The sequence below is a fragment of the Cheilinus undulatus genome, linkage group 5 (assembly GCF_018320785.1).
Source record: "Cheilinus undulatus linkage group 5, ASM1832078v1, whole genome shotgun sequence".
NCBI lineage: Eukaryota > Metazoa > Chordata > Actinopteri > Labriformes > Labridae > Cheilinus > Cheilinus undulatus.
The window spans coordinates 44363451-44379767 of record NC_054869.1 but is presented as its reverse complement, the minus strand read 5'-3'; the positions used below and the strand labels follow the sequence as shown (position 1 = coordinate 44379767).

At 40.0% G+C, this 16317-nt stretch overlaps 1 protein-coding gene across 4 annotated transcripts in view; it reads right to left on the bottom strand.

Moving 5' to 3' along the window:
- The window catches only part of smtnb (smoothelin b), a 111699-nt gene extending 95382 nt beyond the window's left edge, over positions 1 to 16317 (bottom strand). For 2 of the 4 annotated variants that reach the window (XM_041786940.1, XM_041786942.1), the window contains exon 1: positions 15963 to 16317. In XM_041786940.1, the coding sequence (XP_041642874.1) occupies positions 15963 to 16013 (51 nt within the window). In that variant the 5' untranslated portion in view covers positions 16014 to 16317. The remainder of the gene's footprint in view (positions 1 to 15962) is intronic. The other 2 variants (XM_041786938.1, XM_041786941.1) reach the window with 1 other exon arrangement.

Here is a 16317-nt window from a genome sequence, read left to right as displayed (position 1 = left end):
CAAGCGAACAAATGAGGATAAATACATGCTAAATAGAGCATTATAGGCAGCTTGAGGGTGTGTTTGGATGCTAAGGGCTTCACATTCTTGAATAAATATCTCCTCTGCATGTTGATTGGCTCCAAAATCACACTTTAGTCCCTCCAGAAGCTGTATCTATTACAACAAAGTGCTGGAGTAATGATGATTTATATCGGAATGTGTCAGAGGAGAGCTGTCCTGGTTTTTAAAAATGTCATACCAGGAGATTTAAAACAGTATAACTGATTTAGGGGTGACAGAGATTTTATGAATAAAGAGATAAGGGAGTCGGGATCAGAGCTTGAACTTCAGCTGGCCTCATCCCGTAAGCAGACCCAGGTCACAGCAGGAGCCAGAGCGTGATGAATCCTCTCCTAATATGGGACATCAGTGGTCACACTGGAGCCCTGTGTGACAGTCCCTTTTGGTTTAATGAGGTAAGAGCCAGGGGGTGAGAGGGGTGTCCCACAGGAGAGAGGCACTAGCAGTTAGTTCTGATTTATCCATGAGAGCCAGCCACGCTGACTCCCAAAATCCAACAAATTATCCAACACTGCAACCAGTGGGTTTAAAGGCTCACACGGACCAAAACAAACAAACTCCAACAGATCAGCTGTTTGCATCAGAGGCCTGGAGAGAGAAACATCAACATCCGCCGGACAATTACTACTGGATCTCAGGAAATGGTTTCCCCTGAGGGAATCAATATGGAAAAAGCCAAAAATGGAGTTTCAATATTTCTCTCCACTGTGTCTTTATCCCTCTCTTCGTTCTATTTTATTACCCAATGAAACAGAACTACTGTTTCTTTGGCTGGTGAAAATTAAACTTCCATTCCATTGGTTTCATTAGGTATGTGATTTGGCAAAAACCCCGGAGCATTTCTGATCCTGCAAAGAGCTACATGTTGTTTCCTGTGAGCCATTTTTCTTCACAAACAAAGCCACACCTTAGAAAAATAAATTCAGCTAAAGACTCATGCATCTAAGGTTGTCGAAATTTTCAAAACCTTTACACTTTCAATGATAAATGATTAAATCTTAGTTATTTTAATTATCAATGATTGAAAAGGACCAAAGCTTGAAGAAAACATCTTTGTCTTTTCCATAGAACAGGTGAAAAGGAGAGGACTAAGCCCATCAAAATTTACCAACTAATTCTGTCAAACTGTCTGTGTCACAAAAAATTGGTAACATTTCTAAATGGCTCCAAATTTTGGTAGTTTTTTGTGTGTGCAATTTGGACATCACTGCATCAAAAAAATACCCTTCGCTGATTGGCCACATGAAGTTAAGTTGTCCTTTCTGCAACAACAGTGTTGCACTTAACCTCTACTAGAACTGATGTGGCTTGAATGTCAAAACAAGACAAGTTAAGGCACAAACAAGTTTGCACAAAGGGTTTCATGTGAATTTTATTCCATAATTTAAGATCGATCTTATCTAGAGCTGATGCAACAGGCCACATGCACACAGACCACTGAAACAGCAGCCACAAAGTAGATTTTAAACATCTGCTAAGTGTTACTTCTGAGTCCAAAACACCTGGAAAACAGTCTAAACAGCAGCCTGGAGTGTTTGTCATGAAGAAGAAAACTCCTCAGAGCAGCAACAGTACTATAAGTCAAACTGGGATTTGGTAGTCAGAGACGCCTGGTGGTAGAGCAGCAGACGGAGGATAAAAAGCACACGTTCAATCCCTTATCCAGACCTTTTCCATTTGGCAGAATGATGATCCAGACAGATGGAGATCAGTGACACAAACCTGCTCTGCTGGATCAATTACCACACAGACGAAAAAGACAGGAACAGCTCTGTGTCTGATCTGACCTGGTTTACTTCACTGTGTATTTATTCAGTGTATACTGCATGGATCAAATCATTCAGGTCAGCTTTCTGCAGCAGCTGGTGTTGTTTTCTGACAAGCTGGTCTTCTCCTTCTTCAGTAACCACAAGTCAATTTGATACCATGTGAACCAAAATACAAGCTCAATAATGGGCATTCTTGTGTGTTTTATCACCAAAAATTGAAAGAAACTCATGAGCACAGTTCAAACTGCAACATGTTGGCATGGTTTCAGTGCCAAAGCAATACACATGTTTTAGTGCCATTCCTAAAGAATAATTCATCTTCTACGCACATCTTGTGTAGTTTTTAAGAAATAGATATGGTGTTTTTTTGCTCTATCCATCATTAAAACATCTGGCGACAAAATAGTAGCAAAGTTTCAAATATTTTGATAACCCTACAGTGAAGCTGACTATTTTTTAATCTTGTGAGCTGGTACAGTGGTGATATTATCATTTGATTAATCAAAGTTTGTATGTATTATTGATTGGCTGTGGAGTTTCATAGAGCTCTTTGCGCGGGCAGATTCAATTTCCTTTGACTTTTTAAAATTGGAAATGTAAAATTCCATAAAAGTTCTTTGTTATGCAGAGGATACTCATTATACTTATCAACAAAGCCAAATGAAGTCAATCAGAAGTCAACTGAGGCATGCATTTAGCTCAAAAAGACCTGGATTACCAGAAATGTTCTGCTTAAGAGGCGTTCAACAAAATTGTGCGTAAGGCAATGGTATGATGTGCAAAAATGTTGCCATCATAATCAAAAATTTTATGCCTGGTGCTTTTCTTTGCTTTAGCCAGGAATTATTCACATTGTGCTACAGTCTTTGAAAACATCTTGATCTATCTTGGATGGGGTTTATGGCACTCTCAAATGGTTTAATAAAAAAATTGAAGGCACCAAGGAAAACACAGGTTTCCTGTGATGGATTATTAAACTGATGCATAATTTTGACAGCACTAATGATTATTTATCATCTCACTCTGCAAAAGAAAACTCAGCATTTAAAGAAACAGCTACAAGAAAACGAGAAACTAAATTAACACTTCCTCTAATTTTTTTAGTTCCATGTTATGCAGATGATACTTAATTATGCATATCAATAAAGCCAAAGAAGCCAGTCAGGTACAGCAGAAGTGTGCATTAAGCTCATAAAGACCTGAAATATCCTCAGTTGTGCCCAATGATATGATATCACTCAGCTCTGCCCACAAAGACAGGAGCCAATCACATTTCTTACAGCTACATAATGCACTCTGATATCTGATTCATTAACCTCCTATCAAAGCATTATAAATTTAGATTTTCATCTGCTTTTACTGAATTTTAAACTCAGAAAAATAGTCAATATGCATTAGGTAATGGCAACACTGACACGAGGTAACCTGTGAGGTTAGAGAATAAGGCATAGTTTATCCCATTCCCTAAACCTCACATAAACATAGCATCTCCTTTGGATTAAGCTGTGTGGCAGACCACACAGTCAGATCAACGTAAAGAAGATCAACAAGGATGTCTACAGTTGATCAGAGCTAAGGTGTAGTGCAGAGAATACGCAGGTAAAGAGTAGGCCCATTTATTTTCAGTCTCTACTGAGTACGCACACTTTTGAATCTCCTCTCCTAGGATGGCAAAGGCAGAAAAAGAATCTGAGCACACGTGTGTGTTGCTTTGTAACTCAGTACCCCTGCTGAGGAATATGAAATAATTAACACAAGATGCATAATCATGTAGTTGTCCAGTCATTGTCGTAGTCTATAGTTGATGAGCCACTGGTGATGTTAAAATCTGCAGATTTTCCTGCCAATCTTACGCACTTAAGTCAGTACTTCATGAGTCCTCGTGTTGGCAAAGAACTCAGCCAGATCATTTCAGACAGTGGTGAATTTAAGTTAAGAACTGAGGAGTCATAATGGATAAAACTGACCAGAAATTACTGCATGACTTACCTTACGATTCCCTTCCTAACTCTGACTAGCTTTGGGTATTGAATTTTGACATCTAAGAAATAAATTATCTTTGCAACCTACTGATCTCCACCTCCAGAAGAAATCTGGGAGCTGGTTTTCATGCTGTCCTTAACAACTGGAGCTGATTAACCCTCTGCGGTCTGTGGGTATTTCCTCGATTTTTATACTGTTTTTTAATTCAACTTTTAAAGGTACAAATAACACAATACCCAAGGGTTTGATATCAACAATTTCAGGACAATCTCAGCTTTCTGCATACTGAGGCACATTTTTGTCCTATGGACTGTGTAAAGAGTTGTTTTAAAAGTATTAACCCGGGGCGCAGATGGGGTGTCGTGTCCCATGTACGGGGCAGCCAAGGTTCAAGTCCAGTCTCTGGCTCCTTTCCTGCACGTCTCTCCTCCACTCTCTCATCCCTGTTTCTGACTCAATTCACAGACCTACTCTCTGAAAAAAGGCATAAAAGCTCCAAAAACCTAACTTATGGAACCAGGGAATGAACAGTAACAAATTAGCTGATGATTCAGTTGCTCCAAGGGGAATGTAAGCCCATTACCTCACTGAAACAAGCCCAATCAATCTCTCAGACATTCGTTTGTTATATTTAGTCTTAAACAGCCAGTGTATTTTTTATTCTGACACTTTAAAATGTCAAAACTGTGCCTAATGTCCTTTTTCATTAATGAAATACTCCTCAGCCTGGTCAAATGTCTCCGAATGTTTCTAAAGTATCATGATGTCATAGTTCAGAATGACAAAGCAAAGCCAAGCATTCTCTTTAATAAGGAGATAGTTCACAGCGAACTCTGTTTAAACTCTAAAAATGGAGTTAATGTTTGCTGATATGGATGTTAAATCATGCTCTATTTACTCAGTTATTGTTCCAGAGCCACGAGCACAAAGGCCAAAGACCAAAAATAGACTTTGCTAGAGTTTATTTGCACATCATTTCAAAGTTCATGTTTTCTTTTCTCATCGATTCAGAGCCAAAAACAGCCAACTATTTATAGCTGCACGCAGTAACAAAAGTTTCCTGTTTAATCAAACAAATAAGAGACTCCTTATCTCTCGCGTCCCGGCTGTAAAGTTGTATATCCACATCCAGAGAGAGAAGTCTGCACGCTGCAGCTCAACTGCTGGACTCTGCATGCAAATGTGTAGATAACTCAGTTTCACATGTGTCACTTTAGGAGGAAAACTGACCCTGAATGATTAACCCTCTACAGCACATGTGTTTATTACCGCCACGCTCAGCATGTTCACATGCACAGTTAAACTAAGATGTGCTTAAAGCTTGACTGAGTAATTTACCAAGACTACAAGTACAAGTAGGGAAAAATATATCTGACTCCTCTACGGTAAGCAGCAATATTTCCCCCTTGCAGTAGATACTGTTGGGCCAAGCTCCAGTTGACTTAGCTATAAATATAAAGAGTGATAATTTACAGCTTAATCACAGGAAATGATTTAGTTTAAATGAAGGCAGTGAACACCTGAGAGAATGATGACAGGTTCAGCAGAAAAAAATCAGGTGTGCTGTGTTAACCCAGTGTTTGTAGTTTAGAGCCTGAAGCAGGGTTTTTTTTCTTCTCTCTTGCGGAGAGAAACACAAAAACAGACCATAAACATCTGTCTGTCTGTTACGTTCACCATCTGTCATTGGAAACACAAGCAGCAGGTGTTATCAGTGGTCAGGAGCATAAAACACTAAAACACTCTGAGTTGTGTGTGCGTGATGCATTCAGGAGCAGTATGATGGGGGCTGCTACATTAAAAAGAAGACTTGCTGCATGTAGCAGCTTGTATGTGAGTTACCCAGCAGCCTCTTTGAAGATATAAACAGAATTTATGCAGTCACTGAGGCTCAGCTTTAATCTTGTGTAGTCAGACTTAAGGAGCTGCAGTTCCTTTATAACAGGGGTCATCAACCACATTTGTACAAGGGCGAGTTTTTTCCTATACGGGCACTTTGGGGGCTGAACTCTTGACAAAACTAAAGGAATTTTTCAACTAGTCTAATTAATATATTTTTGTTTAAATAATTTCATTTTCTTTCAAATGTACGTAATTTTAGGCTCTAACAGTGAGATCAGTCCCTATATCACAACCAGCCACAAGGGGGCGATTGAGATATTTTAGTGGAATATTTCAGTGGCCGTCATGTTGTCCATCACAGTGTTAATTCTGTTGACTAAAACTATGACTAAAACTATTCGTTGACAGCCTTTTTCCATGACAAAAACTAGACAAAAACTAACAAAAAATAGATCTGTGATGACTAAAACTGACAAAAATGTAATGTAGTTGCTGTCGGACATTTGAAATCCATGATTTTTCTCCACTGTGGGTAAATCTGTCAAAAAAAACAATGCAGCTGTAGTTTATTCTGCCTCTCAGCTGTAGAAAGCAGGGACCCCAGGTTTGGCAGAGTGCAGAGAACACACTGACATGATTTAATACCAGATTTAGGCAAGAAAATAAATGCTTGGACTAAAAGTAAAGACTAAAATGTGAGGACTTTTTATGGACTAAAACTAGACTAAAATGTTTTGAGCTTTTATCGACTAAAACTAGACTGAAACTAAAAAGGGTAGAAATGACTAAAATGTGACTAAAATGCATTTCATTTAAAGACTAATACTAACACAAAATGAAAAATAGCTGCCAAAATTAACACTGGTCCATCACTGTGTTTGACGTTAATATGCCGTGTAGTGACATGTGAAAAACTCGAGCAGGAAAACTGCATTCCCAAAACGCCTGAAGCCAAGAGTTGACATAGAAAACAACAGTTTTTGTCAAAAATGGACAAAAATTGATAAAACATAAGTAATCCCTGACTTAACTGTTTCAATCTTAACTGTTTTTGGTGTTTTATCCATAGCTGTAGATTTGTTTTTTAAAGGACAAAGGACACCTGAACTACCACATCTTTTTTCTCTGCACATGTTCTAAATTTGCTTCTGTTATGGGGGCCAGATGGGAAGATATGGGGGGCCGGATGTGGTCCCAGTTGATGATCACTGCTTTATAACAACACTGTGAGAATTTGCAGTAGACACATTTTGAAGTCTGATTTATCACAACAGAGAAAATCAATACTTTTATTTTAAAAGTCGGGCTCTTTTACTCAGCATGTATATATTCTAATGACTGAATGAAGGAGATGAGGATCCTGCGTCCATAGGTTCTTGAGATTCAAACACCTTTTTGCTACCCATAAGTGGATTTTTCACAGGTGCTCTCTTTCCTTTTCCCAAAAATGCATAAAACCTGTGACTTACTTAGTAATGTGGAACAACCTCTTTTAGTAGTTTCCCTGTAATTAGGCTCACAGGGTAAACTAATGACCAGGCCTGTCTGAGATTGATGTCATTGATGTAAACTGATAGGAGAAGCAGCACAATGGAAAACTTTGACAAATTAGAAATCAAATGTTTGTTTTGTTGGAATTGTATTTGCACAATAATTTGGAACACAGTGTTGAAGACAAGAAGAAAGAGATGTTATATTTACTCCAAGTGTAAGCAATGAAAAAATAAATCAATAAACTGCAGATAAATCTGAAAAAGTCCCAGACGACAGTTATATAATACCACATCATTTTTCCGCTTTATTGGCTCCTGATGATGAGGCTGACATTTGGACAAGTCCCCCAGGGCGTCTAGAGAACCTGGGACTGTACTCAGAGCCACACAAAACAAACCCATTCTTCCTCTCAGACTGTACCGTTGGGCTCTTGTCAGTGCACAAAGGGTCCAGAGAGCCATAAAACAAGGGCCCGGGGGTCCCATAGATCACTGAGGCCGGGGTGAAATTACCCTGTTTAAAACATGTGTAAATGCTTTTTAGCTCGTCGGGGAGAAGGGATGGTCACAGACCTGACAAGACAAGTTACAAATCATCATGTGAGACGTCCTGCATGTGAAAGCCGCCCAGCAGGCGCCGCGGACAGAAACGTCTCCAGGCGGTCATTTCAAATCGAAGCAGACTCGAGCTTTAGCCGACCACGAGCTGTAGAAAACAATAAGACGTCTCATATACTGATGATAGCTGATGCACCACAGCAGGGAGGGGTTTCACAGATAATTAGAGGGGAGATCATGGTGAGGATGACAGACATTTCAGACAAACCTTCCTCTTAGCAGACAGGTGCACAGGTGCCACAGTAACACCTGTAGAGCCGGCTCGTCGGGCAGGTTTGACACATGATTGCCACACTGGTGTTTCAGGTCAGTAACAGCTGATAACCATCACCCTGTGAAACTCTAAAGAGCTGATCAAGTCTGTTTTAATGGGACTGTAGGGGCTGTTTGGTAGGAGGCAAAGACTGAATTAAACATGGACGTCTCTCTCGGTCCACAAAATTTCCATATTCAAAACCGGGGAGAACATAACAAATGACATGAGGTTACCTAATGCATTTGCAGGGTTAAAAACAACTACAATCTTTTAAAGTCAGGTAGCGCCACCTGATTCTTTTCAAACTGATTATCATACATAGGTAAATCTAGATAAGTAACACAAATTAAGCAGTATAAGTCATCGCAGTCTGTTGTGTCAGTGGGTATGTGATGTGAGGCTGCTGTAGAACAGTGTGGCTAAAGATAGCTGATAGCTCTGCCAGCCTTCGTTCCTCTTCGCAGATTTATATCATGTCTAATGTGATTATTCATCACATTGGTTAAATAGTTCTAGATAAGTACAACCTCAATAGCCTACCTTTAAATTTCTTTCCATTTTTGGTCCAAAACACTGTCATTCCACGCTTTTCCTGTGACATGCTAACTGCTAAGCCACTGCTAAGCTTCTGATATTTACATCTGGTGAAGTGCACTGGGGAAAGCTCTGGCAGGAAGGCAGCAACATTAACTGAAGCTACAGTGGCTACTAGTGGCAGGAGGCTTCATTATAGTTTAAAGAAAGCATACAACCAGGATTTCAGTGTTTTTAGAAAATGATACGTGATTCCTTCAACCAACTTGTAAATGTTGTGCTGTCAAATTTGATACCTGAATTTAGCTGTTTAGCCTGATAACCACAAGCATCCCTACTAAAGACATCACAGAGACTATGTCCCTAATTTTAATATGGTCTCTAATGGGGACTAATTGGCTTTTGGAGCCAGCCTCAAGTGGTCACTTGTGGAACTGCAGTATTGTTGCACATGCATCAGCTTCGTTTTCAACACCAGAGTTTGCCACTTGATGGCAGAAGCTTCTCTGTGCAGCTTTAGTGTTCACAAATCTCAAACAGACAACCTGCAACAAACATCCTCTCCAGAAGAAAGCAGGGGGCGCCGACTCATTATTTTTGTGAATACTTAAATAGTTTAAGGGGGCGAAAGAAAAAAAAATGCTTTTCCTTGGTTGCCATGGAAGGGATTAAATGAGCAGTATAAAGGCAGTCTGGGCTTTGAATAGAAGTGGAGAGACGGGATTAGCGGCGTTAGAGAGGCCGCCATATGACCTTCTGACTGTTTAGTTCATTAAGAACAACACAGGCCTGGAGCTGTTTAATGGGAGCTCCTCCACCCAACTTTACCCACAGTTTAATTAAACCTGGGCATCTCCTAACATCCATCATCTGTTAATGGAGTCCTGAAAAACAACTTAATTCATAAATTTCTTCAAAATGCCAACCTCTAAAACACCTCAGAATAATAACAGGCTGTTACATGTTATAAAACTAAACTTAAAACCGCTTCATTCTTGTATCTCTGGAGCAGATTCACCCTCTGCCACAACCCTGCATGGACTTAAATCAGCGTTTGTTTTTAATGTCACTGTGGAAAACTGTGACACTCAAGTCACCTCAGACATCATCAGTGAAAATGTGGGATCTGTTTGACCTTTCAGCCGCTGGTCTCGCCTCAAAGAAGACTCATGTTGGGAAGACGCTCTGCGTTTCAAACCTGCCAGAGTAACATGTTGAGCATCAGTGTCATATGATGATAAATACACGGACGAATTCCAGCGACTGCATGATACGTGTTTTAGTTTGCTGCAGCTGCAACTTTCTAGACAATGAGAGCATTTTTACAGCTCGCTCTCGCAGGACACACAAGACAATCCAGACCAAACAAGAAAGCCAAGGTCAAATCAAGTGTTAATGTTGCAGGAACAAGTCTGAAATAAACATTTAAGAGACAGATAGTCAGGTACTCACACAGCTGTAGATGTGGAGGTCTAGAAAACTAAAGGGGTTTTTGCAGAGTTGAAGATTTCCTTTGTTCTTTTCACTGCCAAAGTTTACAGCGACAGTTTTTATCTGTTTTATTTGTTGGACCATCTTTGCCTTTATTTGACAGGACAGATTGAAAGAGCATAAAATGTTGGGATGAGAGGGGGAAGACATGCAATAAGTCGAACTGAGCGTTGCTGCAAAGAGGATGACGGTATCTGTTTACTGGAGCAGGCAGTGTCCCTGGCTGATCTCAAAATTTCCGTGGTTAATCGCATTTAATCTCACTTTTTTATCACATTTTGATGTTCCAGTATTTTGGTCTTGGGGATCATTAAGATGTTTTTTGGCAAATGTGAGATGAGCCTTTGTGATCTTTTTGGTCAGCAGTGGTTTTGGTTATGGAATTCTCCCACAGATGCCATTTTTGCCCCGTCTCTCTCTGATGGTGTATTGTACTTGAACGCTGACCTTAACTGAGTCAAGTGAGGCCTTCAGGTCTTTGGATGTTGTTCTGGGTTCTTTTGTGATGTCCTGGATGAGCTGTCAATAACTTCTTGGAGTCATTTGCAACTTTTTCATCACATGGAGCGGCTCAGCTCTACTTGGTTTGACTCTGCGTGGCAGCCCAGTGCGGCAGGAGATCTGCTTTCCCATCTCAACCAAGCTACCCGTTTGAGGCGTTTTTGTTTTTTTTTTGGATAGGGCATTAAAAAACAACACGCTTTACTAGCCCCAATTAATAAATCAATACTCACTAGTTCGGAAAGACTGTTTCTATCATGGGTTAAATGTTTCAAACATCTCCAGCATTTTGTTTTCTAAAAGTCTAGAATTTATTTGTGTATAAGAAGGGGAAAGGGTTAAACTTTTGTTATTAATAGCCCCATGCAAAGTTGTAATCCTGGCGCTGCACCTCATTCGTCCTGATTTCACTCGTTACTGTGAGAACTATCGGACTGCGGTATGAGAACATAAAAACTTGAGTTTTCGGCACGGCACAGCCTGGCGTGGTCAAACTGCTGATGGAAAAGTAAATCAGTATCGGATGTGGTTAAAGGCTCTCACTGTGGTTCCCTGGAGTCCAAAGCCTTAGAAATGGCTTTGTAACCCTTTCCAGACTGATAGTGTGGCACAGTGTGTTGCTTTTTGAGATCTTTTAGCCGACTTCACTTTGTCAGACAGGTTCTATTTAAGAGATTTATTGATTCAACAAAAGTGGCAGTAATAAGGCCTGGGTGTGGCTAGTGAACTCAGCTTTCCCAAAATTTGTGGTTTATCGCTGTTAATTCAAGATCTAGCAAGGGGGACTTACTTTTTCAAACAGGCCCAGGTGGGTTTGGATGTTTCTTTTCCCCTTAATAAATGAAATCGCCATTTAAAGAGTGCATTTTGTTTTTACTTGAGTTATTTTTGTCTAATATTAAAATTTGAGTGAGTGATGATCTGAAACATTTAAGTGTGACAAATATGTCATAATGTATTTATATAAACAAAATCAGGAAAGGGGCAAATACTTGTCCACAGCTCTGTACTTTTGCAATCTAGTCCAGGGGTTCTCAACTGATCCGGCCTCAGGACCCACCAGTCTGTCTTAGGACAGATCACGACCCAAGTTTACAAAAAGATTTCAACAACGCATATTTAGGTTGCTGAATATGTTGTAGTTTGGAGCATGACCGGACCAAAACACCTGATATAAAAACAGAAAAGCGACAAAAATGACGAATTTTATATCCTCTTTCTCCATCATTATGTGTCAATTTTTGCCAATTTTCCAGAGAACTTGTGAAATTACTTCATTATCATGGGAAAAGTAGCCATTTTATTGCAAGAAGAGGAGATAAATTAGTTAAAATATTGATCAAACATTTTAAATAACCCAATTTCACAGTAAAACAGGGGAAAATAAAAGGTATTGATGCGTGTCTAATAAGGACTTCAGGACTTTTGCCATCATTTTTTTTTTCAGACACTTAGTCACGACTCACTGAAAACTGCTCCATGACCCACTTTTGGGTCCAGACCCACCAGTTGAGAGCCACTGATATAGACGGTGCTTTCTCCTCAGCTGGTGACAGCTTTTGGATAAAAATGTGATGTAAAATCTGAAGTTTTCTTTTCAGTCAGTCATTAAAAACAGCAGAGATTGTATTATCTTACAAGGCATTGAAAAATATCAAAGTACATTTCACAAAGCTGTAGTTTTGTATCATGAGGGACTCTGTGATTACGAGAACTGCTATAAATCCCTTTCTCCTTCTAGTGATTAAATGAAGAGGTTTATTTATCAAAGTGGCCAAAAGTAAATCATTGGAACGGAAGGTAAAGTCTGATTTATTATGCATCTTCCTGTTTTAATACAAAGTTATAACGTCACTCTTGATAAGAGTTTTGCTTTAGAGTGTTTTATCTTGAGAAAATTTCCAGACTTTGAGGAAATAATGGACTAATAATACCGGACTGGCAGTATTTATATAGTTTAAACAGTCTCAGGCAGGTCAACAAAACATCACATTATAACCCTGCCTCATTCCAAAGTAAACACTTTTCTCCTTATCTGCACAAACAGAAATCTTAATGTTTTTCTGGGGGGGCAACCGGTGAGAAAAATGAGCGAGGAAGTTCAGATAAGATAGAGAACAAGTAATAATTACACAGTGAATAATCCAGATGTTTCATTTTCAACCGCTGCTGCGTGTGATTCAGTGTGTAACACCGTCTGAACATGAAGCGGCTGACTCACACATCCTTGTAAAAGTGTCAGAGTAACAGGTGTCGTGCTCATGTCAGACGGTCTGATTCCTCACCTTCCTCTGCCTCAGGAAGTTATTTCAACATCACTGATCTCAAATGTGAATCAGGCCGTCGAGTTCTCGTGCGTGTTTATACAAATAATGTGGATTTACTTCTCCGATTATGACATAATGTCTTCTTCAGTAGCTCCAAATCAACATGAATCACTGACTTGTTACATAAACATCATCTCTGACTTTTCCTAATGCAGGTATGAAGACAATACAGGAGGAATCAATGATACGTGGATGTTTACCGGACTCATTTCTTTTATGTTTATGTCAAGATTGAGTGGTTCTCAACAGGTGGGTTGGGGCCTAAAGTGGGCCACGGAGCCCTTTTCAATGACTCTTAACCCACTTTGTGTTCCTGGAAACAATAATTGCCCAAAAAAGTCCATAAACTCTATCAAAACATGTTATTTTGGCCTGTTTCTTTGATCTGTCTCATTTTGTACTGTATGAGGTCCAAACTGTACTATTTTTCAAGAAATAAATCCAATTTGTCTAGAATTTCTCACTAAAGAGTTGATGGCGAGTACTGAGCCTTGACCAGATGAGAACCACTGTATTAACCTTTATTTATTTCACAGATTAACTCTTTGTTCATCAATCACTGAGTGATAAATAAAGAATAAAACAGGGCCAAGATTTCAGGGCCCCCTGAAATCTGATTGGCATCCCCAAAAAGCTGGAATTAACCATCTACTTGCCTTGTTAGCCATTAAAACAAGCTTTTATTTCAGGCAGGCTATGGAGTCAAGCTCTGCCCCAATCAGCTGATCTAATACAAGCCCTAATCAGCTGACGGCCAGCTGATTTGCCCTAAGCATGCTAGTGGCCCTCTCATGCTGCCTTATCCAAACTGCTCTTGCCTGGCCAGGCTGTGCCGCTCTCTCTCTGCAAGCTGCTCTTACAACCCTCCTCCATCCCAGCTCCTCCTTTATTCTGCTTCTGCTTATACCTCAAATACCTAAAGTGGCCCAAACATCCTTTCATATTTCTGTATGTGGCCCTCAGTGGAAAAAGTTTGGACACCTCTGTCATAAGTCATTGTTTTAAAAAAAATCCTCATATTTTGGGGGGATGAAGTAGACCGACACCGGACTGTGGAGCAGTGGATGCTTATCATGTGGAGTGTGAAAATCTCTGTTTGGCATTTAGATGGGTGAGTCTGGCAAATGCTGGGAGAACGTCGTCTGCCTGACTGCATTGTGCCAGCTGTGAATTCTGGTGGCAGGATAACGGTATGGGGCTGTTTTTCACTGGCTTGTCTCCAGTGCAGGGCAATCGTAATGCTTCAGCATACCAACACAACACATTTTTGGCAATGTTATGCTTCCAACTTTGTAGCAACAGTTTGGGGAAGGCCCCTTTCTATTCCAACATGACTGTGCCCCACGGTACAAAGCAAGCATTATCAAGACATGGTATGATGAGTTTGGTGGGGAAGAACTTGACCGGCCAACACAGAGCCCTGATCTCACTTGGGATGAACAGGAATGGAGATTGTGAGCCAGGTCTTCTCGTCCAACATCAGTGTCGGACCTCATAATGCTCCACAGAATAAATGGGCAAAATTCCCTCAGAAACACTCAAAATCTTGTAGAAAGCCTTCCAAGAAGAGTGGAGGCTGTTGTAGCTGTAAAAGGGGGGCAACTCCATATTAAAGTGCATGTATTTGAATACAATGTCGTTACAGTCCCTGTAGGCACAATGGTCAGGTGGCTGAATACTTTTGTCCATACAGTGTAGCTATTACTTGTACTATGTATAGCCAATTAGACAGACACTGGGGCAAATAGAGAAAAGGAAAGCAGGCCAAGATGGGAAGATGCAACTCACTTGGAGGTAAAATATCACTTTTTTATTCACACATTTTTATCAGCAATTGGAACAACAAAACCCTGATACAGATCACTGATCAAATGACAAACATTAGCTCCGATAATCAGTCTTCCTCTGGTAAGAAACACTAAAATATAGAAACATAAGGCTACAGAGATGCATCAGCTCATAATATCAGCTGACAGACATCAAGCGATGACGGAGGTTTATCTGTTGTGTTGCATCAATTTAATGCTAGTATCTAGCACACAGATTTTTACTGGGCAGAAGAAGCCACATGTTAGACAAACTCCAGCTGTCATGGCCAGATGTGAGAGAAATCTTATGACAAAAGGAGCAGCCATCGAGACCACTTTTTCAGACCGAGTACAAGTATTGGTAGCTTGGTTGCTTTATTTTCATCATCATTATGACAGTGCTTAGTTTGCAGTCTGCTTCATGTTTGTATTTGTGCATTCCTGCAAAGATCTAATGACAAAAATCTGTATCTGCAATCAGCTGTTTTGTTATTTTCAACATCTGTAACATGTCACAACAGATGCTGCTTGTTCCCTGTGGCTGACGAGCTGTTGACAAGATTTACTGATCAATGTGGATAAAGAGAGGTGTGTTAGGGAAGAAAACACCTGATATGTGAAGACAAATTGTCAGAATATGCATCAGTTAGAAAGAAATGGAGAGTACCGTAAACAATCAGGCAAGATTTATTCCTTTTTAATAAAAGGCTGTCTAAATTTAGGGATTTTTCTATACTTTCAGTACCATGTCTTTCAAAAAGACACCAATCTCCATTATCATAATGAGCCTAAAGAGTACTAAATCTTTCATCTTCACTAAAAGCTGTATCTAAACACTGCTAACATACCTGTGCAATTTAGAGAAAAACAAGAGTTTGCCTGGGACCAGTCATTTTATTGCCATGGTATCAGACAAGTGTTGATATCATTTTGGCTGTAACAAGAATCGCACTGAAGATGAAAATAGAGTTTAATCACTGACATTTTTCTATATTTTAGTATAATATGTCCCCAGATTAAGTCACAACAAGGTGTGTAGTTGCGGTACAACACCTGAACCAGTGTGATACATTCAAGTGACTTCCTCTTTCAGGAACTCATCCTTATATTAAGTCTGATATCAACTTTATCTGCAGGTTCAGGTGAATGTATAACAGAGATGATGAAAGGCAGCATCAGGAAACGACATGGGTTAACATCAGCTCGTCTTTCCCCATCAAATCGCAGTAAAATCCCACATTATTGGCATCTAAAGGAGTAGATGTTTGAGTACTCACGAGTGCTCGGAGGGAGGATTCATCCAGCGCAGAGTACGTCTCCACAGACATGTTCACCTGTCTGCTCCTGATCAGGTGAGAACGCAAGGTCTGGATGTTTGTCTCGGTGTGATTTGGTTTCAACGTGCTGTCTTCCACCTGTGTTGCTCTTCTTGGTCTCTTTTCTGTTTTGTTTTGTTTTAAATGAGTGCAGTCTGGGTCAGTGAAAGCGCGGTTAAAACTTCTTCTGAGTCAACACAAACACTCCGGTATCCCGCTTCCTGTGAGCATATTTCGGACCTCTTTTTCCGTCTCTGGAGCAGCAGTGAAATCAGAAAACAGACTCTCTCCGAGAGGAACGTTAGCAGCTTTTTGA